General features: G+C 43.3%; 1 protein-coding gene across 1 annotated transcript in view; it reads left to right on the forward strand.

The window, feature by feature from the left end:
• Window positions 1-27,893, forward strand: part of lancl2 (LanC lantibiotic synthetase component C-like 2 (bacterial)) — a 57,064-nt gene that overhangs the window by 14,892 nt on the left and 14,279 nt on the right. The window contains exons 3-7 of the mRNA XM_068011593.1: window positions 4,008-4,215; window positions 4,583-4,730; window positions 12,105-12,251; window positions 17,436-17,618; window positions 18,329-18,505. Of these exons, the coding sequence (XP_067867694.1) occupies window positions 4,008-4,215; window positions 4,583-4,730; window positions 12,105-12,251; window positions 17,436-17,618; window positions 18,329-18,505 (863 nt within the window). The remainder of the gene's footprint in view (window positions 1-4,007; window positions 4,216-4,582; window positions 4,731-12,104; window positions 12,252-17,435; window positions 17,619-18,328; window positions 18,506-27,893) is intronic.

A 27,893-nucleotide genomic window follows, 5' to 3' on the forward strand; every position in this document is an offset into this window, starting at 1 on the left:
AATGAGTACTTCTCTTCGGTATTTACGAATGAGAAGGGGTGTATTACTGAAGAGGACGGTGTGAAACAGACTGGTAAGCTCGAGGAAGTGCTCGTTAGGAGGGAAGATGTGTTGGGGTTTTTGAATAACTTGAAGATAGACAAGTCTCCCGGGCCTGACGGGGTATATCCAAGGATGTTATGGGAAGCAAGGGATGAAATTGCAGAGCCGCTGGCAATGATCTTTTCATCTTCTCTGCTGACGGGGGTGGTACCAGGTGATTGGAGGGTGGCAAATGTTGTGCCCCTGTTCAAGAAAGGGAATAGGAACAACCCTGGGAATTACAGGCCAGTTAGTCTTACTTCGGTGGTAGGCAAGTTGATGGAAAAGGTGCTGAGGGATAGGATTTCTGAGCATCTGGAAAGACACTGCTTGATTCGGGACAGTCAGCACGGTTTTGTGAGGGGTAGGTCTTGCCTCACAAGCCTGATTGAATTCTTTGAGCAGGTGACCAAGCAAGTGGATGAGGGTAAACCAGTGGATGTGGTGTACATGGATTTTAGTAAGGCATTTGATAAGGTCCCCCATGGTAGACTTATGGAGAAAGTCAGGAGGCATGGGATAGTGGGGAATGTGGCCAGTTGGATTAAGAATTGGCTAACTGATAGAAGGCAGAGAGTGGTCTTAGATGGTAAATACTCAGCCTGGAGCCCAGTTACCAGTGGCGTGCCGCAGGGATCAGTTCTGGGTCCTCTCCTGTTTGTGATTTTTATTAACGACTTGGATGAGGAAGTCGAAGGGTGGGTCAGTAAATTTGCAGATGATACAAAGGTTGGTGGAGTTGTGGATACCGAGGAGGGCTATTGTCGTCTGCAAAGGGACTTGGATAGGTTGCAGTGCTGGGCTGAAAAGTGGCAGATGGAGTTTAACCCTGAAAAGTGTGAGGTCGTCCATTTTGGAAGGACAAACATGAATGCAAAATACTGGGTTAACGGTAGGGTTCTTGGGCATGTGGAGGAGCAGAGAGACCTTGGGGTCTATGTGCATAGATCATTGAAAGTTGCAACTCAAGTGGATAGGGCTGTGAAGAAGGCATATGGGGTGTTAGCGTTCATTAGCAGAGGGATTGAATTTAAGAGCCGTGAGGTGATGATGCAGCTGTACAGGACCTTGGTAAGGCCTCATTTGGAGTACTGTGTGCAGTTCTGGTCGCCTCATTTTAGGAAGGATGTGGAAGCCTTGGAGAGGGTGCAGAGGAGATTTACCAGGATGTTGCCTGGAATGGAGAATAAGTCTTACGAGGAAAGGCTGAACATTCTAGGCCTCTTCTCATTAGAAAGGAGAAGGATGAGGGGTGACATGATAGAGGTTTATAAGATGATCAGGGGAATAGATAGGGTAGACAGTCAGAAACTTTTTCCCCGGGTGGAGCAAAGCGTTACAAGGGGTCATAAATTTAAGGTGAAGGGTGGGAGATATAAGGGGGATGTCAGGGGAAGGTTCTTTACCCAGAGAGTGGTCGAGGCATGGAATGCCTTGCCCGGGGAAGTTGTTGAGTCAGAAACTTTAGGGACTTTCAAAAGGCTTTTGGATAGGTATATGGATAAAGGAGAATGATGGGGTATAGATTAAATTGTCCTTGACAGAGGACAAAGGATCGGCACAACATTGTGGGCCGAAGGGCCTGTTCTGTGCTGTATGTTCTATGTTCTATGACTGCAGAGCTTGGATCTGATTCGTTGGTTATGGGATCGTTTAGCTCCGTCTATCGCATGTTTATACCGTTTGGCACGCAAGTAGTCCTGTGTTGTACTGGAGAATATGCCAGGCCACGAGGTTACAGATTTTTGGTTGAGTACAATTCTGCTGTTGCTGATGGCCCACAGCACCTCATGGATGCCCAGTTTTGCATTGCAAATTCTGTTCAAGATCTATCCAATATAGCATGGCGTCAGAGAGCGTTATAGAGAGATACAGCGCCGAAACCGGCCCTTCGGCCCACCGAGTCTGCGCTGACCATCCACCACCCATTTATACTAATCCTACATTCATCCCATTTTCCCTCTCACATCCCCACTTTCCCTCAATTCTTCTACCACCTACCTACACTAGGGGTAATTTTTCTTTTACAATGGCCAATTTACCTATCAAGCCGCAAGTCTTTGACATGTGGGAGGAAACCCACGCGGTCACCAGGAGAACTTGCAAACTTCGCACAGGCAGTAGCCAGAACCGAACCCGGGTCGCTGGAGCTGTGAGGCTGCGGCGCTAACCACTGCGCCACTGTGCCGGTGGTAGTGCCACACAACACAATTGGAGGGTATCCTCAATGTGAAGGCGGGATTTCCTCTCCAGAAGGACTGTGCCGAGGTCACTCCTACCAATACTGTCTTGGACAGATGTATCTGCAGCAGGCAGATTGAGGATGAGGTCAAGTATGTTTTTCCCTCGCTGGTTCCCTTGCCACCTGCCGCATATCCAGTCTCGCAGCTATGTCCTTTAGGGCTCCGTCAGTAGTGGTGCTACCGAACCCCTCTTGGTGATGGACATTGAAGTCCCCCGCCCAGCGTACATTCTGCACTCTTGCCACCCTCAGTGCTTCCTCTTGGTGGTGTCCAACATGGAGGAGTACTGATTTATCAGCTGAGGGAGGGCAGTAGGTGGTAATCAGCAGGAGGTTCCCTTGACCATGTTTTGCCTGATGCCATGAGACTTCGTGGGGTCCAGAGTCGATGTTGAGGACTCTCATTTCAACTCCCTCCCGACTGTATATCACAGTGCTGCCACCTCTGCTGGGTCTGTCCTGCCAATGGGACAGGGCGTACCTAGGGATGTTGATGGCAGTGTCTGGGGTATTGTCTGTAAGGTATGATTCCGTGAATGTGACTGTCGGGCTGTTGCTTGACTAGTCTGTGGGACAGCGCTCCCAACTTTGGTACAAGCCCCCATATATTAGTAAGGAGGACTTTGCAGGGTCGACGGGGCTGGGTTTGCCATTGTTGTTTCCGGTGCCAGTTTAGCTAGTAATCTCGTGTGCAGATCCTTCTCGTACTCCTTTACTTGCCACTGGTAAAATTGGAGTGCACAAAATTGATGCTAGTTGGAAGCCCTTGTAAGTGAGAAGAGGTGAACTTGGATAACGTTCATGGTGGGAATAAAGAGTGAAAGCAACTGGCACCTTTTATTGTAGGAGGACGTCCCAAGGCGCTACACAGGAGTGTGAGGAAGAGATACTGGGAGGGCTGACTAGAAGCTTAGTCAAAGAGATGGGTTTTAAGGAGGGTCCTGAAAGATGAACGAACCCACTTATGCTCTGCCTTTCAAACTGCTGCGGGACTCACTCACCCTCCACATCTGCCTCTGAACCTGGGCATTAGTTTGTTGGTGCTCCAAGATGACTTCACTCATCTACAAGTCAAATTTATCCCACTATGGGACCTCTGACTTTAACATTGGACTTTTGTCACTTATTGTCTGTCTTTAATGCTAACAGGGCAAATTATTTGAAAATCTGATAAGAAAATTTAGAAAATATAAATTCTTGACTTTTGTTTTTAAAGGGATTGAGAAATTGTAAAAGTTATTTTCTTAAGTGCAAAGGAGTTGTATTGAAAATTTCTAAAAGTCAATTATAGCAAGGTAAAGTGAGCTCCTTTAGCTTGATGTTCTAGATTTAAATATTATGATGAATAGAAACAAATAAAAACAGAAAATGCTAGAAGAACACAACAGGGCTATATAGCATGTGTAAAGAAAAGAAAACAGACTGAAGTCTGGGTGTAAAAATCAAATATTTAGGTCTCCTCAAAGTTGTTCAATACTAGTTCCAGACCTGGAGTTTAAAAGTCAGTTGCTAATTTTGGAAGACATTTCCTACTGGATTGACTTGTCTGAGTTGATTACTGATTTGAGACAGTTTTAAAGGTTTGGTATTTGATGGGTTGGAAAATCAGCATGCCATTTTTAAATTAGAGATTGTGGGTGGAAATAATTTAATTACAAAGGTAACATACTTTTTTTTGGTCTAGGGATTGCCCTTCTTTATCTGCAGTGTTTCCGTGTAACACAGGAGACAGTACATCTCCAACGATCTTTGTATTATGTGAAGAGGACTCTGCGTAATCTGAATGGTCGAAGAGTCACGTTTCTGTGTGGTGATGCAGGGCCCTTAGCTGTTGGTGCTGTTGTACACCACAAGCTGAAGAATGAAATTGAATCACAGGAATGTGTCACAAAGTGAGGACATAGATTTTGATATGTTTGAAAGTTCGCCATTTAACTTATTTCAAAAAAACTCCAATCTGGTTATCTGCTATTAAATTAAATAACTTATATATTCTCCATTGCAATTTAAAAATGCATTTTTGGGTAATTCAGAACATTGGTTGATATATTAATATTTGTGGAGGGTCTAAACATAGTTGATTTTCAATTTTTAAAAAAATATTTTTAATTCTGTGACAGTATGGGTACTTTAAAATTGTTATGGTTTAGAATATTTTTCTGTCGAGACTGATTTTAATTGATCATAACCCTTAAGGGCCTTTTACTCAGATGTATAACTGTTCTTTCTTGATATCATTATTTTTCTTTGCCCTGTTAGATTGTTACAACTGCATAGAGCTGTTATATGCTTAGATTCCGATATGCCAGATGAGCTACTATATGGCCGAGCTGGATATTTATATGCTTTACTATATGTGAATACAGAGATTGGGCAAGATACTGTTCCTTGTTCTGTTATTCAGGAGGTAAGAAAACTGTTTTGCTTTATAGGTTTTATTTGTAAATTAAGTATAGCTTTGTTTTTGCATGTGTTTACACTTCTAACGAATGTCAGCTTTTCTCAATTCATGATGTTCAGGGTTTAAGCTTCACTCAAGCACTTGAGCTGACATTTGAGTGATATACTGATGGAGTGCTGCATTGTTGGACAAGAGGAGATCCTGTCTGCTTGTTCAGTTGAATGTAAAACATCTTGTGGCACTATTGAAGAGGAGCAGGGAGTTCTCTGGCTAACATGCTTCCCCAATGGACACCATCAAAACTACATTAACTGGTCATTCATGTGAATTGCTCTATGTGAGATCTTGCCATGCAGTGTTGGCTGTAGTGTTTTCTTTCGTAACAGTAACTACAAAAATAATCCACTCACTGGGGATCTGATAAAGGTGTTACAATAATTTTTTTTTTAGTCAAAATATATTTGATGAAAGAAAAATGTGAGCTGATTGGTGTAGACACCTGACAGCTCTGCTTCCCTGTGGACAGACTAGAATAAAGCATGTGACACCCATTTGCAGTTGGACACGGTCCTGCCACCTCGTTTATATTACAATAGTGTTGATGTTGGGCTGCTTCTGGAACAATGCTGTAACGCAAGTGCAGCATTGTCACTTGGTGTTAATGAATTGCGAAAGCTGCCGAAAATCACTTTCATAGAAAAGATCCTGAATATTTATATTTTTGTAATGATACTCAGTAAATAATTAATTTGACATTAATTCAATCTCAATCTTGCACGCTCTTCAGTCTTTTGTCTTCTTCATAAGGTACTTAGGCACGAGAAGACCATTTGGCTCATCTTAATTCACCCATCCAGAAAGGCCTTCACAAGAGTCCTGTTGTGGTACCTAATTGTTTTCCAAACTTACCTTTTCCACTGCTTTATCATAAACCTCTAAGATCATTTCTCATACATCTCCTTTCCAAACTGTTCAGTCTTTCTTCATAGATTGTACCTTTGACATGAGATGAGCCTTGTAGCTCATCTCTGCACTTAAATACAAGATTCTGAAGGGACTTGACAGGGTAGACACTGAAACATTGTTTTCTTGGCCGGGGAATCTGGGACATGTGGCCACAACCTCAGAATAAGGGGTTGATCATTTAGGACTCTTTTTTTTTTTAATTAATAGGTTGTGAGTGTCGCTGGCAAGGGCAGCATTTGTTGCCCATCCTTAATTGCATTTGAGAAGCTGGTGGTGAGCCGACGTTTTGAATCACTGCAGTCCATCTGGTGTAGGTACACCTACAATGCTGCAGGGGAGGGAGTTCCAGGATTTTGACTGAGAAATTCCTTCACTCGGGGTTATGAATCTTTGGAATCCTCAAGTCTGGAGGCTTGTGGATGTTCCATTGTTGAATATGTTCAAGACAGGGATTGGTAGATTTTTGATCTCTCAGGGAATTGAGGGATATGGGGAGTAGGCAGGAAAGTGGATTTGAGGTAGAGGATCAGCCATGATCGTATTGAATGGCGGAGCAGGCACGAGTCATAGTCATAGAGTCAGAGTTATACAGCACAGAAACAGGCCCTTCGGCCCATTGTGTCTCTGCCGGTCATCAAGCACCTAACTATTCTAATCCCATTTTCTAGCACTTCGCCCGTAGCCTTGTATGCTATGGCATTTCAAGTGCTCATCTAAATACTTCTTAAATGTTGTGAGGGTTCCTGCCTCTACCACCACTTGAGGCAGCACGTTCCAGATTCCAACCACCCTCTGGGTGAAAATTGTTTTCCTCAAATCCCCTGTCCCTTACTGAATGTTCTGCTCCTGTTTCTTATGTACCCTTGTTCTTCAGCAACTGGTATTGAATACAGTACTCAAGATGTGCCTTGATCATTCAATATTCTTTCTTGTATTCCACTCCTTTGTCTATATTCTTCAAGGTTATATTGGATTTGTTGATTGCTATCCTGCATTACGTACATGTTGAACCTAAAGTTTACTAAGTCTCTCCGATCTCTTTCAACCTCATGGTATAATGTCACAGTTTTTTCTTTGTGTAAAAGTCACTACACGGGTGAGAATTCTTTTCCGCGTTCGGAACCCAAACGTCTTGTTCACGTCTGGGTCCTGGCCCTGCACCGTGTCAGCAATGCACACACTTTGCAATTTTAATTGGCCCAGAGTCATGTTTACTGCCCAATTAATGGTGGCAGGCTCTGGAAGGAGACTGAGCACAGGAAGGAGTGGACCCGATTTTAAAGGACGACTAGCAGGCATTGCATGGTTACCATTTGTCTCCAGAATGGAGGCTGAAGCCGAACAGTGGGCAGGGAGGATTCCCGTGCCAGGGCACCCACCCCCCACCCTGTTTTTTTTCAGATGGTTCACCTTGAGGTGCTACTGGACGGTGACATCAGGGAGAAGCATCCTGTTCCCCCGCGGAAATAGAAAGGCTGCAAAGCTGACCAAGAAGGCATGGCGGGAGGTAGCAGAAGAGTCGTGAGGAAGATCTAGTCCCATGCAGATAATATTTCGATGACCTGCTTTAGGTCTGGCAAGGTGAGCTCAAAGATGAACCCAGATCCTGGTACGCAGTCACCAGAATGCAAAATTGAGAGAGGGGAGTTCTGAGGGTGCATAGAGTTCTCCTGACCATAGGAGAGATGTGTGCATGGCATCATTGATGACCCATAAGTATAGTTCATAACCCTAGCTCTATTAGACAGTAGGCTATGGGGAAGTCTGCAACATCCTATGTGAATGAAAAGCTGCATGTGGTGAGGGAGTGACACATGTTATCCTAATGGCATTTTTATTTTCACCCTGCAGGCCAAATGGGGAACAACATCAGGGGGGAACAAGAGGACACGCTTGGAAGGTGGGGTCTGCCAGCTCTCATCACTGACTCATTTTGAGGAACTGGCCCTTGATCTGACCAGAGTGGCAAGCCACCAGGACATTGGAGATTGCGAAACAGGAGTCCAACATAGACAGGGTGAAAAGATCTCAATGTCCCCAGGTTCAGGGGCTGCATGGAAAACCATAAGCTGTCATTTCATTGTTTCATGCAGCTGAAGCACCTGTTGATTGCAGATTTCTCATAATCACCTTCTGTTGTGTCTCCCACTGCCAGCTTGTTCTGGAGGAGTCAGAGGAGGAAGACATCTTGGAGCCTGCACCATCACACCTTTTTTGTGCATCCTCCACCAGTGCAGATAGTTGCACCTCGGTGGGTCCTCGCACGTTATTAGAAATAGCGGCACAGGGTGAAGTGTACATCACTTCAGAGCAGGAGGATATGTTGGAGGTAGAGTCAGCTGTAGCCACTCTCCCTCAGAGGATGGAGGACAGGTGCAGCCTTGCTCAGCAGGGCGGAGATGCAGAGCTTAGGGATTTACGAAACAGGCAGCTCAATATGCAGAACCAGTGTCAGATGTGTGACCACATGTCGCAGTTACCTGAGTTCATGCGGAATCATGGGATGAGAACGGAGGGGTGCATGCATCTGGTGCTTCACAATGTCTCAATACTTTGACCGCATGAGCTCCTCCATTGAGAGAGTGACCAATCTCATGGAGAGTCATATGTGGCATTATTCAGTGGATGCAGGAACAGTGCACTGACATGCATGCCGCAGTCTGTAGCATTGACTGGTCAGTGGAGCATGGAGTGGATGTCAGCTGCACCCCAGCAGGTGGTTCCCTCTAGTGATTAAGGGTGCCATGCAATGGCTGACATGGTGACAGATGATGAGGGGGCCACCCCTTACAGAGCTCCGTCATCCTCAATCGCCTCCATGGCCACATCAATGGACAAAACATGTGGGGATACACCCTGTGACAGACTGCCCCTGGAGTGGTACCGGTGCAGCAGCCTATGAAGATGATCCTCCTGCAACCTCCACACTGAGGCTGAGAGCCACTGGCATCTCAGTCCCAGACAAGCACTAGTGAGCAGTCTGCCTCCACCTCATCCCTCAACCTCAGCGGGAGCAACTTGTAGGACTGGCCATGGGCGCAGGCCACCGTATTGGTAATGTCACTTTGTGGGTCATTTGGGTGTCTGTTGTAAATAATGAACTGTAATACAGTAGTGCAACAACATGCCCAGTGCTTTAAGGTAGACTTTTGTGCCTTTTCATCATGCTGCAAGGGAAGGGACAATAAGAGCTGGCAGAGGATTGTAAATAAGTGTGTTGGGGAAGAGTGTGTCGGTTGAAGTATCTAGAGCCTTGCAGGATTTGTGCTGTTGGAAAGTTGCTGACTTTTGTTCTTAATGGATGCTTGTTCTCTCACTCAGATAAAGGAAAATCTCCTCTCCAAATGTCCTGCAGACTGCTTATCACTCAGGTGAAACGTGTCTGGATCAGAGTGGCCCTAGCGCCCTTGCTATCCTGATAAACGTTCCGCCTCCTGAGCCTACCACGGCAACATCCCTGCAAAGCATGATGACTGTGTTTTTCAGCCTCCTCTCCCGCCTCCAAGGAGCTGTGCAGTTCCAGCCCTACTCCCTCTTCAAGTTCCACACCTCTCTGGAGAACCATGTTATGAAGTGCACAGCAGAGCATCACAATGCATGAGACCCTTGGGAGTGTATTGGAGGGTGCCACCGGAGACTGGTCAAGGCACCTGAACCTTATCTTCAGCAGGATGATAGCCTACTCAATGAATGACCCTTGTACTCTGGTGGCATCAGTTGGAGCGTCTCTCTGCTCTGTGGCAGGTTAATGCACCGGAGTTATCAGCCATCGCCTCCAGGGATAAGTCTTATCTGCTGACAGCCATCCACAGATTTACAGTGGCTCGTTGAAGAGCTGTGGTACCTGTGATTGCCGACGAATGAAGGCATCATGGCATTTTCCAGGATAGCCTGCACACACCTGCATGAAGTTCTTGCTGTGGTCACATGCCAGCTGAACGTTTACGGAGTGGAATCCCTTCCATTGAAGTATCTCCCTGGTTGATCAGTTGGTGCCTTGATGCCCACATGGGTGCATGTGAGGAAACTGAGGCAAATCCCACTGCCCTTTGAGCTTGAGTGCTGCTATCTACCTTGAATTCAATCTAATCCACTGCCCTCTCAAACAGAACATCCATTACCTCTGATGCAATGATGTGCTGCAGCCAGTAAAGTGCCACTAATATTTGCTGCCGCTGCCTGGAAGGACCCATTTGCAAAGAAGTGCAAAGCCACTTTGAGTTTTACAGCCACGGGAAGGCCATGGCGATAGTACTTGTGCCCTCATTAAGAGTCATCTGAGGGTTCACAAGAGTCAGCAACTATCTTCCTGGATAGGGGCAGCCTTCTGCAGCACTGACGCTCCAACATTTCCAGGTAGCTTGGCCTTTAGTGGTAGATCCTCTGCTGAGGGTATCGCTGCCTTTTCCTTCCTGACCCTCGTTCCTGACCCTTGAGAACCTGTTGTCCAGGGCTCTGTCTCTGCTCCTGCAGGTGCTGCTCCTCATCGCGAGGACGATCCTATCTGAGTAGCTTAATCCCATTTCCTTTCTATTGGAATGTGCAGTCATTCTGAACTCAACCATGAACCCACAAAGCTCGAAAGCACTTCCTTTCTATTGGAATGTATTGTTTTTCTGAACCCCACATCGCATGAACCCACAAGGCCTGAAATCAGAGGGACCCATCGACCAGCCCCCAAATCTCCCACCTCCCAAAATGCCCTTGTCAAGAGAGAGGAGATATGACCGAAGTCCTCCTGATTCTGTACAACTGGTTACCTGTGAATGAGGGCCTTTTCTGAGACTTGCATTTAAAAGAGCTTCTTGCTGCTGTCCCGCTGTTCTGACTGGCTCCCCACTTTGTGCCTCCTCCTCCCTGTTATGGTTCAGACCCTGTGTGGATCCCGTCCCTCTGAAAGAAAATTCAAAATTGGCCCTTTAATGAGCTGATAACAAGCTTGTTAAGTGGCTTAACTGACCATTTAGCGATCTGGGGTGGGTTGGCACCTCCGGCTTTTGGCAGACTCTTTTTAAACTGTTCAAATTTGCAATGAGTTTCTTAATTTAAGTCATTGATCTAAATTAGAAATAGAAATGTTCCCAATACCAAGCCCTCCCCCAATGCAATTATCCTTTGTTTTATTCCCATCAGCCAATTTCTTATCCATTCCCAAATTTGACCTTGAATCTCCATAGCTTTGAGTTTAACTAATCAGCCTTTTATTTGAAACTTTGGAAGTTTAAGTATGCAATGTCGTAGGGTTTCTCAGTCTATTTGGCCTGCCATTTACTCAAATGTCCAGGAGGTTGGTGAGGCAAATGTTTCCTCTTCTAAAGCAATGTTAACTCCTACTTACTTACTAGGTGGGGTGGTTGTACAAATGAATTCTCCAGTTTACTCTTGGTAATTGATTCCATTATTATACATTAAAATTGAAGTACAACTAATGGATCTGTAGTTGCTTGTCTCTGTATTGTGACACTTTTAGAATATGGACACCACAGTGGCCTGTATTAAATCTGTCGGTACACCTCCAGTGTTCAGTGATTTTTTTTTTTTTCACCCCCAACCCCCCATGGCTCAAATGCTCACAGTATTAATTTGTCACAGCCAAATATAACTTCACCTTTTTTAGACTTGTAAGTTGTACCGTTAACTATGCATTTCATCATTTTATTTGCTTTCTTCACTGCCTGCAAATGTTGGACCAATGATCCACCAAAGCCAAATAGCACTCTCCTGCTCTATTACCTCAAGTATTTAATATTTAATCCATATTCTCACTTCAAACTGATATTATTTGCCACCTCTGCACAGTGGCCTTGCCTGCCCAGCTCCCTTATTATTGGTATTACACGTTGGTTTGTAACATTGGCCACAGAACCCTGTTTGGTGTCCTCTGCAAACTTAGACAAAAATTTGTGCAGTATTCAAAGTGCTGTCTTGTATATGATAAATATAGGTTGTCTTCAATATAATTACAGTTTCCTAGGCGTTTGTCAACCATTCTTTTATGGGAATTGATGAATGAAGTATATGATACATGAATTTTCTTTTATTTGTTCAAATGAAAGTTCAAATGTATGTTTGAATTAATTTATAAAAACATCTTATTAAACTTGAGTAAGATTGCACTTTAAGAAATCGCTTATGATAATGATGAAAGGTCACTGACCTGAAATGTTGGCTCTGCTTCTCTCTCCACAGATGCTGCCAGACCTGTTGAGTATTTCCAGCATTTCTTGTTTTTATTTCAGATTTCCAGAATCTGCAGTATTTTGCTTTTACTTATAATAGAGTTTGACACTGATTTCTATACTGATTTTAGACTTTTAATCACATGCTTTTTTCCATTTTCCTCCTCTTCTATCAATTCACACACCCCCTCCCCCTCCCCCTCCCCCTCCCCCCACTTCAAAATTTGACAAACAGGTGGTTAATGCCATTATTGAATCTGGCAAAAATCTTTCTAAGGAAGAGCGCAAAGCTGAACGTTGTCCACTCCTGTACCAATGGCACAAAAAGCAGTATGTTGGAGCAGCCCATGGTCTAGCAGGGATCTACTACATGCTAATGCAGGTTGGTTTCAAGTGTAAACTTCGTTAAATTGATTTCATTTTACCCTCAAAATTAATCCAAAGGGGATACTTAGATGTGTAGCATTTATGCCATATTTATCGTAACTGAATTTTAAAATCCAATATACAGGTGCACTATGATAATTGGTTGAGGGAAATAAAAACAAGTTAATATAGTGTTTAGAAACACTTAACTTCTTTGATACTGAGAGCCAAAGCAGTGAGACAGCTGGTCAATGAGTGGAGAATGGAAACAAATCTATCCTAGTGATGTCAAATAAATTAGTCCAAATTCTGCAGTACAAATAACAATTAGGCTATTGGCACTGACCATTTAAGGAGTAAATCAGACAGCAGCTTCATGCACATGCACAGCTAAACATGGAAATCAGGAAGTAGCTGTCTGAATTGCCCTGCTTTCCCACAAGCTTCACTCCAATAGGATCTCGCTGAGAAACTCCACATTGAAACACATGAAGGATGTGAAGTTACAGTACTCACCCACTAGATACACAAAGTTTTAACACCATGGTAAGTCTTAATTACTGCCAATCAATCTCTCCGGCACTTTTAAAAGTGGAGTCTCATTTATTCAAATTTTAATTATTGGCGATTTGAACTGAGAGCTTATTTTTAACTTTTTAAAAAATTCTTTGTCTTTTCATTTCCTCCTCTCCCTCCCCCCCCCTCCTCCTCCTCCTCCCTTCCCCCCCCCTTCCTCCTCCTCCTCCCTTCCCCCCCCCTTCCTCCTCCTCCTCCCTCCCCCCCCCTTCCTCCTCCTTCCTCCCCCCCCTTCCTCCTCCTTCCCCCCCCCTTCTTCCTCCTCCTTCCCCCCCCCTTCTTCCTCCTCCTTCCCCCCCCCTTCTTCCTCCTCCTTCCCCCCCCCTTCTTCCTCCTCCTTCCCCCCCCCTTCTTCCTCCTCCTTCCCCCTCCCTTCTTTCCCCCCCCCCTCCCTTCTTCCCCCCCCCCCTCCCTTCTTCCCCCCCCCCCTCCCTTCTTCCCCCCCCCCTCCCTTCTTCCCCCCCCCCCCTCCCTTCTTCCCCCCCCCCCTCCCTTCTTCCCCCCCCCCCTCCCTTCTTCCCCCCCCCCTCCCTTCTTCCCCCCCCCCCCCTCCCTTCTTCCCCCCCCCCCCTCCCTTCTTCCCCCCCCCCCCTCCCTTCTTCCTCCTCCCCCTCCCTTCTTCCTTCTCCTTCTTCTTCCCCCCCCCTCCCTTCTTCCTTCTCCTTCTTCTTCCCCCCCCCTCCCTTCTTCCTCCTCCTTCTTCTTCTTCCCCCCCCCCTCCCTTCTTCCTCCTCCTTCTTCTTCTTCCCCCCCCCCCCCCTTCTTCCTCCTCCTTCTTCTTCTTCTCCCCCCCCCTTCTTCCTCCTCCTTCTTCTTCTTCTCCCCCCCCCTTCTTCCTCCTCCTTCTTCTTCTTCTCCCCCCCCCCTTCTTCCTCCTCCTTCTTCTTCTTCTCCCCCCCCCCTTCTTCCTCCTCCCCCTCCACAGACTAGCAATTACAGGGGCAAGTTCCAAGAATATTTCCTGCGTGTGTAGTTGCCTGAGCAATGGCTAAACAGGATCCGTTGTCGGACGTAAAAGGGGCGCCACAATTAGATAATCAGGCATCTGAAATCTTATTTGGGGATTTAGATAATCCAAATGAGATGTTTAACAGATCACCTATCATTGCAGCACAGCAAGCTGATCCAGAGATCTACGAAATAGCACAGACATCTGTCAGGAGCTGAGATGAAAGGAGTTCCAGAAGGCAATTATATGGCAAACGGGGTTTTGAGGAGGAAATGGAGACCGCCTCATAAACCTGCCGATGGAGACTGGACAGTTGTTGAACAGATAGTGGTACCAGTTAAATAACGACAAGGATTATTAAGGTTAGCACACAACATTCCCTTTTCAGGACATAGAGGAATTTAGAAGACCAAATTGCACATAAGCAAACATTATTCCTGGCCAGGTCTTAGAAAGGATGTAAGACAATTTTGTAGGGCATACCACACCTGTCAAACGGTGGGAAAACCACAACCTACCCATAAAACCAGAGGATGAGGTATTCGTGTTGTTACCGTCTCAGGGAGAACCAGTGAAAGCAAAATTCAATGGCTCATATAGAGTGATCAAAAGAGTGGGTAAGGTAGATTACTTGATTGACACCCGTAATCGCCTGAAGAAGAATCAGTTGTGTCTCATTAATGTGCTCAAACAATATTACTGCAGGGAGGAGGGTAACCCAGTGCAGAAATGTCAAGTAATCGGGACTGTGGAGAAGGAAAAGGATAGTGAGGATGAGGCAGAAGTAGGCCTAGGAAATTCTCAGATTGAACCTCCAACTATCCAATCAGCGAATGCAGAATGGCTAGGAAAATTAAACAATAGACTGTTACATTTGGAGGCAAAACAGCGTGAAGTCCTAACCAGAGTTTTCACAATTTTTCAAAAAGTTTGTAGAGATAAGTCAGGATGTACAACCTTAGCCGCACGTGATGTGGATATAGGGGGAGCCATTCCTTTAAAACGACGTCCTTGTCGCTTCTGTCCAGACAGACAGGCCGAAGTGGAAGCGGAAGTACTATGCATGCTGAAGGGCAGCTTAGTTGAACCTAGTCAGGACAGCTGGAATTCGCAGATGGTCTGATGACTAAACCTGGTGGGACGGCTCAATCTTGCATAGACTCTAGAAAAGTCACTGTGGTAAAGAAGGCAGACTCCTACCCAAATTCTCATTTTAAAGGACTGTAAGGACAGAGTGGGCAACACAATGTGCCTTTAAAGAGACAGATGTGTTGGAAGGATACTATCAAATTCCTTTGACACCCAAGGGTAAGAAAAAATCAGCTTCTGTTAGACCGGACAGGGCTTTCCAGTGTCAAGTAATACCTCATAGGTTAAGGGGTACTCGAGAAACTTCTCAGAATAGTGAACCCAGTAGTGGTCAGTGCTCCTAGCTGTGCAGCTCACCTGGCTGAGGTGCTGGACAATAGGGACACTAGGAAGGAAAACACAAAACAATTGGAAGACTATGCTTGGAAATTTAAAATGGGTTAATTGGAACACCCTTTGGAAAATTTAAAGCTGAAATGTTCTGGTGAAACTTGTTACTGTAGTCTAAACATTTTTTTTAAGAAATGTGTATATCTGTAAATGCGTGAAAAAAAATGAGTTAGCTTTTTTTTACCCATTGTAATGAAACGCATTTCAGGAATGACATTTCATTCTGCTAGGGGCAGTGGTGTCATGGTCCTGTAGTGTTTTTTTTCAGAATATGCAGTTTGCCTTTTAAGGCTTACAAGGGATCTGTATTGCTTTAAAAACCAGCAAGCCTCAGGAGTTATAGGAAGGTGCATTTTCGTTCCCTTAAACAGCCATTTGGAGACTGCGATTCAAACGGTGCATTCTCGTTAACATAGAAACAGCCACTGGGAGTGAGTCATATGCGATGCATTTGTTACAATTCAATTTTGAACTGGCTTTTAGTTGAAGACTGTTTGTTCTAACAACACACAGACACAGAGACATACAGACACAGCTGGTGTTGGCACCTGAAGAAAAAACTCTCAACCATTTAAACTGAAGGAAGAGGATTTTAGTCTGTTTATTATTATCTCTCAAAATTCTAAAAAAAGTCAAGCCCAAAACACAGATCTCTTTCTTCAATTTAAATTAACACAGAAGTTAGACTGACAATCTTTTATTCCTCAAAAACTCGTCCGATTGATTCTCTTGAAAGTATTTGCAAGTCATTAATGTTGAAATTTGCTGGAGAAAGAAAGCAACATTCTGTGAGGGCTTCAAGCAACATTGGACTGTAAATTTGCAAGGACTTTTTTTTTCTATTTTAAATGTTGTTTATATCTTCATAGTGTTTAAGAATTTAGTTCTTCTAATTTGAGTTAATTTGTTGATTTAAAGACACCTGGTTTGGTTAGCCTCATTTGGGGGTTAATAGACGGTACAATTTGGCTGGGTCTTCCTTTAATTTGGAAAGTTTTAATTGATATGTTAGCCGATCTGTGGAGCGACAGGATTGAATTAACAGTGCGTTGGTCCCACCACAATCAGAATCATATGTTTTGATTGGGGCTTTGACAGGAGCGGTTGGTCGTAACAAAGTATACTAAGACTCAGCAGTTATGCCACATATTCTTGTCTGCATTATAGAAATTTAAAAATTACAAATGCTGGAAATGTTCAGGTCCATCAGTAACTGTAAAGTGAAAATGCAGGTTAAATATTTTGTTGTAGAACCTATATCAAAACTCAATGTAGAATTTCTTTTTAAAAATGCTTGTTTTCAGCCTTTCCTTTTTTCAGATTTAAATATGGAGGATTTGCCAATAGTGCAAAATATCTGCTAAGATTCCTGTCATTAAAACAGAAAATGCTGGAGATATTCAGATAGGTCAGCACCTGTAGAGAGAGCAGGGGTCTACACCTGAAATATTAAAACTCACCTACACAATCCATAGATATGGACTGACCTGTTGAGTGTTTCCACAATTTCCTGTTTCAGATATACAGCATTTGCAATTTTTTGCATTTTATCTTTGTTATTGGTTCCCTTTTTCCATCTGCAAAATGCATATTACTTCCATCATGTGTAGGCCATAAGTATGGTTCTCACTAATAAATACATCATCTCCTTCAAAATGACAACATTAATAGGGAAATGTACTACAGGATGCTGAGCTAAGCAGACTGGAAAATTCAAGGTTCAAACTAAGGTCTAGACAAAATTAGTTGGTAGCTCACCACCGCCACCATCTCGCGGGCAATTAGGGATGGGCTACAAATACTGGCCTTTCAATGATGTTGCATTTCATGAACAAATTAAAAAAAGTTTATCACTGAGAATCATCAGAGATTACACTTGGCTTCATGTTCTGTTAAAGTTGATCCCATCATGCTTGAGTTGACCCTTTTTGTTGGGGCAACCCAAAACTAATCTCCCTGCCCTGCATTTTCCCACAGCCCTTTATCTTGCTGTACTTCAGTTCTTTTTTCCATTTTCCTCACCACCCTCTCCCAAAAAAAAACTCCCAGCATTCATACTGCACTCTTACTCCTTCGTGTTATGAAACTTGTAGGTAGTTTCATCTAATCTCCATCCTACTACAAATTGTACTCTATTCTAGTAAGGTTTGAATGCCATTTGCTAGATTTTTTTTTCAATAATTATTCCTCTTCCAGCCAGGCTCAAAGTTGGGCCAGGAGACTCTGATGGAACTCGTAAAACCCAGTGTGGACTATGTGCGACATAAGAAGTTAAGGTCTGGAAATTACCCTTCTTCATTAAGCAATGAAACTGACAGACTGGTGCATTGGTGTCATGGTGCTCCTGGTATTATACACATGTTGCTACAGTCTTACAAGGTTAGTAGTATCTGAAGGCCACAGGAGTTTTTTTTTTTTGTTATTTGTTAGCCAAAGATGCTTTTCCACCGTTTTATCTTTTTTCCTCATGGCTCACATTCACATAGATCAGCTATGAAGGGCAAGTGAAGAGGAAGCTGGTGACAGTTGCTTTCTTGAGCACACTAAACAGTTGTTGAATGTCATTTGGGAGTCCTATAGCCTAGCATGAAGTTATTCATAGTATGATGTAAATAATATTGTTCCCATCCCCCCTCCACAGGAGATGGCTGAAATATCCTGAGCCCAGGCTATCATGGTGTTAGTGTAGATGTTGCATATTGCAATATTCACTTTGTCGCTCCCAATATTACAGACTTCAGCCACTTGCTGAAGTCACATGGGGTGGACAAGGTAGATAAGCGGATTAGCCATGAGCATTTTTTTGTGTCTGATGTCTGCTGCATCCACCTGCACTTTATAGTGAGTGGTTTTCTGAAGTCTCAGGAACAGTAATGTTAGATTGTTCTAATGAATGTGACATCTAGTATCGTTTGCAATGCAGTGCAAGATGTGAGAATACAGATTAATGTAACTGAGCGCAAGTGTTCAAAAGCAAAATTTTATTGAAAACATTCTGTATGCTATAGCAATACGTATTTGTCCTTTTACTAGAATTTGTTTAAAGTTTAAGTTGTGTAAATTTAACAGTTTATACTTTTTGTAAACAGACTTTTAAAGAAGAAAAGTACCTGAGGGATGCAATAGAATGTAATGATGTTATCTGGCAGCGAGGGCTGCTGCGGAAGGGTTATGGAATCTGCCATGGAACTGCAGGAAATGGGTACTCTTTCCTCTCACTATATAAGTTAACACAGGACAAAAAGTATCTCTATAGAGCTTGCAAGGTAAGATGAAAAGTGATTTTTTGTCATTCATAATCCAAACATGAGATACCAAATATTAGATTCTTCATTAGGTTCTTCTAATGAATGTGACATTAATTTAGGAAAACTTTCTAAGGATTTTGTGGAGGAGGCGGGGCTCCCAGCACCAGGCTGATCAGCTTTTTCATACCACCCCTAGAGCGATCCTCTGGTGTTTTGAAGCCGAAGTACCCGGTGCCAGGATCTTCATCCCTTTAAAGTCGGGGATCCCGCCTCCAAGAGTCGTCAGCCAGTCAGAGGGCCGACAGCTCAGCAGTATCGGTCACGTCACTGGAGCGGTGGCCACTGCTGGTACTGCAGAGTCCTCTGACCCAGGCCCAGCATGAAACCCCGGACCTCCAGTAAGTGAGGCAGGACTGCTGGGGCTGGTCCGGAAGGCCCCGGCGAGGGGTGGGCGAGAGGGTGGGCGTGAAGGCCAGGGGGAGGGTGAGCCATGGTGTTGTAGGTTTTGCTGGTGGGAGTCCTCTGTGAGCTGCAGATTGTCCACAAAAGAGAGACCCCACCCCCCCCCCCCCCCCCCAAGCCTGCAGGGAGGGCACCTTGTTTTTACAAAGTGCCTTCCCCATGTGACAGAGGCACACCCTGCCCCTGCTTAGATCCCAGCGACGGTAGGAAGAGGCCCTTAGGTAGCCGTTAATAATAGGCTATTTATGGGCCTAAATTGGCCTCTGGATGGGAAGGTCACTGTCAGCCTACCGCCCCCAGGAAAATAGCTTGACAACGGGCCCTCCAGCCCTGTCACCCATTACAATTCTATTGGCCCCCCGCCTCGGGGGTCCATAAAAATCCAGCCCCGCAGTAATATAATCAGACAAAAATGGATACCGAGACAAAGGAGGAGATATTAAAATGGATGATCAAATGCTTGATCAAAGAGATGGTATTAAGGAGGATCTTGCAAGGGAAGAGGGAACTGGAGAGGCAAAAAAGTATAGGGAGGGAATTCCAGTGCATGGACCCAAGACAGCTGAAAGCATGGCGCCAAAGTTGGGGTGAAGGGTACATAAGCGTTGGCGAAACAAAGTTCTGGGGAAGGGTGGAGGTGAATCGGAAGGCTGGCACAGATTAACAAGATGGGGCAAGGCCATGATTTAAGCATGGGAATGAGAGTAGTAAATTGGCAGCATTGGGTGATGGGGAGTCGATGTAGGTCAGCATGAACAGATGTGATGGGTGAACAGGATAGGATATGGTGAGCAGGGTTTTAATGAGCTGACATAAGAACATAACATAAGAAATAGAAGCAGGAGTAGGCCATTTGACTCATCAAGCCAGCTCTGCCATTCAGCAAGATCATGGCTGATCTGATTGTGGCCTTAACTCCAGTTTCCTGCCTATCCTCTATAACCCTTGACTCTCTTGAAGATCAAAAGTCTACCTAGCTCAGCCTTGAATATATTCAATGACCTAGTCTCTACTGCTCTGGGGAAGATTAACAATCCTCAGAAGAAATTCCTCCTCATCTCGGTCTTATTTTGAAACTGTGCCCCCTAGTTCTAGATTCCCCTATAAGGGAAACATGCTCTCAGCATTTACTCTTTCAAGCCCCTCAGAATCTGATGTTTTAATAAGATCACTGCTCATTCTTAACTCCATTGAGTATAGGCTCAACCTTTCCTCATAAGACAACCCCTTCAACCCAGGAATTAGCCTAGTTGACCTTCTCTGAACTGCTTCCAATGCAGGTATGTCCCTCCTTAAGTAAGAGACCAAAACTATATGCAGTACTCTCGGTGTGATCTCACTATTGCCCTGTACAGTTTTAGCAAGACTTCCCTACCTTTATTCTCCATCTCCCTTCCAATAAATGCCAATGTTCCATTTCCTTTCCTATATTACTTGCCTTACCTGCTTGCTAACTTTTTGTGATTTAATGTACATGAACACCCAAATCCCTCTGTACTAGAGAGTTCTGCAGTCTTTCTCCATTTAAATAATCTGTTTTTCTATTCTTCCTGCCAAAGTGGACAACCTCATATTTTCCCACATTCTACTCCATCTGCCAAATTTTTGTGCACTCACTTAGCCTATTTATATCTCTTTGCAAATCCTTTGTGTCCTCCTTGCAACTTGCTTTCCTACCTATCTTTGTATCATTCATAAATCTAGCTACAATACACTTGGTCCCTTCATCCAAGTCATTTAATATAGATCGTAGATAGTTGAGGCCCCATCACTGATCCCTGCAGCACTCCACAAGCTACAGTTTGCCAATCCGAAAATGTCCGTTTATCCCAACTGTTTCCTGTTAGTTATCCGATCCTCTATCCATGGTAATATATCACCCCCAACACCGTGAGCTCTTATCTTGTGTAGTAACCTTTTATGTGACACCTTATTGAATGTTTTTGTTTTTTAGAAATCCAAATACACTATATTGGTTCCCCTTTAGCCACCTTGCTTGTTACATCCTCAAAGAACTCTATATTTGTCAAACACAATTTCCCTCTCATAAAACCATATTGACTCTGTCTCATTGCATTATGATTTTCTAAATGTCCTGCTACTACGTCCTTAATAATGGATTCTATAATTTTCCCAATTACAGATGTTGAGCTAACTGGCCTGTAGTTTCCTGCTTTCTGTCACGCTGCCCCACCCTCACCCCCCCACCAACCTTTCTTGAATAGAGATGTTACATTTGCAGTTTTCCATTCCTTGGGACCCTTCCAGAATCTAGGGAATTTTGGAAGGTTTCAACCAATGCATTCACTTCAGAGATTGGAATAGTCAGGTATGGATAGACGTTTCAGCAGCAGATGAACTGAAACAGTGGAGGAGGTGGGTAATGTTTGGAGATGGAAATAAACAGCCTTGGAGAGAATATGGCATCCGAAACTCAACTTGAGGTCAAATAGGACGTTGAAGTAGCGAATAATCTGGTTTACCCTGCAACAGTGACCAGGGAAGGGAATGGATTCAGTAAAAAGGGCAGGGAGTTTGTGCAGAGGCTAAAGACAATATCTTTGTTCTTTCCTATGTTTAACTTGAGGTAATTGGGGTTCATTCAAGATTGGATGTTGACCAAGCAGTCTAACAGCACAAAGGGGTTGAGAGTGTTCTTTAATAAGCCGTCATCAAAATTCACTGTTTAGTATTTTGATGGAATCATAGCATTACAGATTGCTAGAGCTTGAAAATCTATTTGGGGATGCAGTAGAAATCTAATGTTCAGTGTGTTGTGTGGAGAAAGAGTTGCTGGCCAGGTTTGCTGGGCTGAAAAAGCCTGTGTTAAAACCTAACTTGTGTACTGTTGACAGTATTGGCACTCCCTTACTGATACATAAATTAATTGTACATAGAAGTTACAATATGGAAACAAACCATTCAATCCAACCAATCTTTCGTCGTTTATCTTCCAATGGTTCCAGTCAGATTTACCAACCCTTTACCCACATCCCTTCAACCCCATTTCCTTCATCCACCTAATCTATCCAATAGTAAATGTTCGCATTGTCCTGTTTCTCCTGCCCCCCCGCACATCCTCTCCCTCCTCCGAGCCACCATCCTAAATCTCTCAAATTTAACCTTGTACCTGTGAATCCTTGTTCTTTACCCTTCAACTTCTGAAGCAGTTTGCTCCTATCTACCTTCTGCTATTGTTTTCATAATTTTAAACACTTCTGTCATACTGCCCTGTAATCTCTGTTGTTCTAACTAAACCAACCCAGTCTTTCTTTGTATTTGCATTTCCTCATACCAGGCAAGACTTTATATAGGCTCATCATTACCTCTTGGTTGTCTCCTAATACTACTCAGCAATAGCCTACTTTGAAAAACTGTTTTCCCGTGCCCTGCCTTCAAGCAGAGGGTATTATGTCCGAATGTATTTTTCAAAAAATGTTTTTTTTTATTCAAACAAAATTTTCTTCTAAAATTGGGGCAAATTATCTGTATTTCCAAAAGTTAGAATTGACCTTAGCACCTTGATAATGGAGGGGAAAATTCAACCGTGATAGCTATCAAGTGATTTCAGTCAGAATATGTGCATCTGTGGGCATTTAGTGAGAATTTGATTTGGATCTTTGTTCTTTGCAGTCACTTAGCTTGCTGAGCTCAAAGCCTTGTATGAGAATAAGATACCAGAGAACTGCCACCTGTCATAAATTTAACCCTGGAGATGGAAAAGCTGTATTTACAGCAACCAAATGTATAAATTTTTAATTTTAAAAGTTCCCAGTTTCCTGCAATCCCGTTGCCTTGGTGTAAAGTGACAGAAACAGCAACTTAGATTTGCTAGATCAGAGATGTTGAGGAAAGGGTGATGGTAGTTCCTAAGAAGCAACTATTTACAATTGTGTAATCAACAACATCTCCTACTGTTAGGGAATGGTTTTAATTTGATTTTAAATGTTCTATCTATTCAAATCAATAAGGTTCTTGTATGTTGAGGTCAGTTTTCATAGTTTATTAAGCATATAGTACCTGCAATAGTACTTAACAGTACTTGGAGCAACACCAGACCATGGATGGATTGAGAGTTTTGAACTTTTAAATACAGCTTGATCAGACCTTTTGTCAAATTCAAGGTATTTGTCCCAACTACCACTTTTTATACATTTCTCTTGTTCTGCTCACTGCCCCGCCCCCCCCCACACCCACCCACAGTGATGTACATATTTCTGCATTGCATGTTTATAGAAAAAACACCACATAAAGATAATTTAAGTGGACTTGTCCCATACCAATACTTCAGTCAATAATAAAAACAAGAAATGCTCAGCAGGTCTGGCAGCATCTGTGGAGAGAGAAGCAGAGTTAACGTTTCAGGTCACTGACCCTTCATCAGGGTCAATAAGCTGGTTTCCTTTCTTAAGCTCTTTTGCCATTGGGTTAACTCCCTTAGTTTGTTGTCAGTAGTTTTTTATCTTGTTACATATAATTGCTATTCTACCAAGTGAAACCTTAATTTGCATGGTTTTGACTGGTACCAAATGATAGTCTTCTAATTCTACAGAAACCCTAAACAAAAAGATAATTTATACCTAGACGTTTGTCTTCTACAGAACTGATTTACCTGAAACTTAGAAACTGGTATATAGTGGCATGTCTTTAGTTAAAATCCCTTGTCACTCAGGTGATCACTCCATCCTGAAACTCACTGCTGCATTGGTTCAACAGTTCAGTGGTTGCTACTTTAAAATTGACATACTTCCCTGCTTAACAAGTAAAGGCTAAAGAAAAGAGAAGGAAAAAACTTGCATTTATATAGCACCTTTCACAACCTCAGGACATCCTGACAGAAATGTAGTCAGTGTTGCAAAGGGTAGTATTACTACAATATAAATATCAATAGCAGTATAACATTGGTAGATGTTAGAAAAGTCTGATCCTTTTCCTTATGCCACCTTCGCAAACTGCTTTCAGTCTCCTGCAACTTGTCTTAGCCTTAAATGGTGACAGTCTAATTGCATTGAAATCAAATTTTCCAGCCTCTATGGCATCTCATGCTAGTGGTTGTCAGAGCAGCAGAAGACGAGATGCCAGGGAGGCGTTGGTAATGAACTGAGTTTTTCCAAAATTTTGAACCTACCATTGCATGTTTTTTGACTAGAATGTAGAAAGGTTGTCTTCTAGCCAAATGTAGACAATAATCTGGTTCAACTTTACAGGAATTATTTTAGAGTAACCTGAGTTAATATCCGCATAGCCCCTGGATCTAATTTTGAAATTATTAATATCTTTTTACTGGATTCAATGACATCTGCAGTTGGTGTTAAGTCTCCAGATTGATTTCAGGTATTGGTTTAGCCCAGGGAACATATGGGTATTTGAACACAAGATGAGAATTTTAAGCTTGAGGCATTGCTGTGCCAATGTAGGTCAGTGAGATTGGGTCTAGGGTGGAGGGAGAGAGAGCACGATTAAGAACTGCAAGGGCATTGGGGAGAGGAGTGGGTGTTATCTATGGTTATACCATCAGTATAATGTGCTAGGAACTAATTATCTAGGAACTAATTGTTATGTGTAAGTGTTCCTTGGGGGGGGAGAGGGGAGGGGTGGGGGGGAGAGACATTCACATCTGCACTGGTGAGTCATGTGACATGTAACAGGCATGGGCAGTCCTATATCCGAGAGCATGGTGGCTGAATGATTGATTAAAACAAAGAGCTCAAGCCTTTCCAAGTTTAAAGTTCAATTATTTCTAACTTATGGGAACCAGAAAACAACCAGGAGACATAATATGGTGGCAGCAAATGTCTGAGTAAACCCAAAAAAATTTAAACAAATTTAATACTGAATTAGATTAGAAAAAAATTGACCAATAGGGCCAGAGAGCGAGAAAAAGAAACTGAGTGAATCGTGCAAAAATGAAATGTCAGCCGGGACTGGAATGAATGCACGGCTACAGCCATTATGAATTGGGAAGCTGATGATGTCGTAGAGACACGAGAAGTTTAAACAAAAGTGCAGCATAACATTCAGTAGTTTCCAAAAGGCAGTAGCAAAGAGGAGAGGGTCAGCTATATACTTCTGTAGGCAGGAGATAAAGGATTAAATTTATTTAACAGCTGGGAACTAAGTGAAAAGGACAGCAGAAACCCAGACACAATTTTTGAAAGATTCAGCACCCATATGCAGCCAAAATCAAATCAGTGGATCTACCAATATGAATTTCAAGGCCTCAGACAGGAACTAGGTGACAATTGTGTAAAAAGATTGAAAAGTGCAGCCAGAAAATGTAAATTTAAAGACACAGATGAAAGGCTGATAGATCAGCTAATTTGGATTTCTGCATATCCTGAAGTATAGAAAGCTGTAATTGTAAAGGACAAGCTCATAATATCGCAGGCTGTAGACACTGCCAGAGCGCATGAAGCCACGAGCAGACAGATGAAGACACTCCGTACCCAAACAGTTAGCCTTCAGTTAAGCCAAGAGAAAGGCAGCAGGGTTGATGCAGTGAAACAACAACAAAAGAAAGTACACCAAACAGCTTAAGACGTGCAGGAGTTGTGGACGACCATATGAATTCACACAGAAGGAAACTTACCGCATATGGAATAATCTGCAGAGCTTGTGGAAAGACCAATCACTGGGAAAAGATGTGCCGAACAAGGGAAGGAGGTGGTAGATGAGTCGCCAGAGTAACTGGGCAAATGAGTAGGGAAAGAAACCAAAACATCCATACCCTGGAAGATGACGATGGGTTTGAGAACGTGATAGACATAGGAACCATACAATTGCACCAAATCTCTGGATGTGACAGTTCCCAGAGAAAAGAAATTCACATGACCATTCAGGTCAGGAAGAGGGTAAGAAATAAGCCCACAATGATAAATCTGAAGGTGAAGATTGATACTGGACCCTCAGATTAAAAGTCTGATGCTCTACCCACTGAGCTATCTGGACAATACATGAGCTCCTTCATATCGTACATGTCTCGGAACACACAGCAAACCTGCGCGAGCTGTTGGAAGAAGATGTAGATTACCAGTAGTCAGTCACATGACAGGAGTTTCAACAAACTCAAAAAGGTAGTACACAAGGAGACAAGTCTGTTATACTACAACAGAAAGAAACCTGTCATTCTGCACGTAGATGTTTTGTTACAACCAAGGCGGGAGTAATGCATTGTTCAAGGCAATTCATCAGCAGGCGTCACACAAATCTTACGGCAAAAAGATTGTAGCAACAGGTCTATTTACATTTTAAAGTAGCAGTCTAACAATAGAAACTTTCTTGATGTCAGGATCTTCCAAAAACAACACAAAAAGCAACATAATTCACACTTGAGGCAGGGATCCTTGACTGGAGGCAACAGCAACCTGCCACATCTGAAACACAGGGCTTCCTTTCTCCAAAGCAGTGTTTCTCCAGAGTGTAGCAACTCTTCTTTCTCTGGGTCTTTTCTCTTTCTTCCGGAAGGTCAAAACTTCACCTCAGATGTAGCACTTTCCTTGAAATGCAAAGCTTATTTTCAGAGAATAGATCTTTTTCTGGTCTATCAGCAAATCACACAGTCCCAGTTCACCGCTTGCTGCTTTCCTGGACTCTTCACACTGCAGAACTGAAACTAAAGTCTTTCCACAGAAGTCACAAGACTCTCATAAAATCTTCCTGGTGCTTAGATATGAGTTTACAGCCTGCACTTCAAATACCAAGTCAACATTCAGTCACTGTTCACAGAAAGTCCTTTTTTTTCAGTCTTAAAGGCACACACAGACCTCTTAGTTTAAAAAAAAACTCTACAGTTTCCACAAATGGACTGGGAGCAGCCCTGGTACAAGAGCGGAAGCCGATAGCATTTGAATCCAAAGCTCTAACATCAGCTGAGACAAGATATGCCAACTCAGAGAGCTTTTGGTCGTTGTGTATGGATGTGAGCGGTTCCACACATATCTCTGTGGGACAAAGTTCATAGAGGAGAGTGATCAACATCCACTGGAGTAGATGTATGTGAAAAATCTATGTAAAGCACCAGCAAGACTGCAGAGGTTACTCTTGAGGCTTCAGAGTTATGATTTCCCTCTGAAATGCAAGCCAGGAAGAGAAATGGTGCTGGCAGATACCCTATCTTGATTGCTGCTGCAGGAGAAACACGAGATAGAAGATCTAGGTAGAAAGATTCATCACCTAGTGAATGTAACACCACCAAAACTTAGTCAAATTAGAGATGAGACCAGCAAAAATGAGGAGTTACAGATGCTGTCTCAGCAAGTGATCCAGGGATGGCCTGATAAGATACAGCAAACACAGCCAGCATTATGGCAGTATTGGTCTATCAGAGATGACATCTCACTAGAAGATGGTGTTCTGCTAGCTGGATCCAGAATAATCATACCCAAAACAATTCAGGAAGAACTTCTCCAAAAGATACTCAAAGCCCATATGGGAATGGAGAAGTGTAAGCTCAGAGCCAGATCAGCTGTGTGCTAGATAGGCATATACAAAGACATTGGAAAATATGGTGTCTGTATGCAATGTATGCCAGAAGTATAGAAACACACAGCCAAAAGAGGGGATGATAGCTACTGAGGTATCACCCAGACCATGGCATACTGTAGGAACCAATTTATTCACACATAATTAAGAATGATATCTTAGTCACACACTACTAGTCAAAGTTCCCTTTTATCTGGAAGGTGAAAGACTTGAGAGCCACAACAATCATCTCAGCAGTACGAGTTCTGTTCACTGAGCAAAGGATTTCTGAAAGATTAATATGTAACAGTGGCACCCAGTTTACATTAAGAATTTAAGGAATTCGCTGACCGAGTATGGGTTCAACCCCATCACCACACTACCCACGGGAACACTGGTATATTGAAAGAAAATTCCAGGCAGTCAAAAGAACTCTTGCGAAATGCTAAGAGACAAAGGAAGACCCAAACCTGGCCTTATTGTC

Source organism: Heterodontus francisci, chromosome 2, assembly GCF_036365525.1.
Source record: "Heterodontus francisci isolate sHetFra1 chromosome 2, sHetFra1.hap1, whole genome shotgun sequence".
NCBI classification, from domain to species: domain Eukaryota; kingdom Metazoa; phylum Chordata; class Chondrichthyes; order Heterodontiformes; family Heterodontidae; genus Heterodontus; species Heterodontus francisci.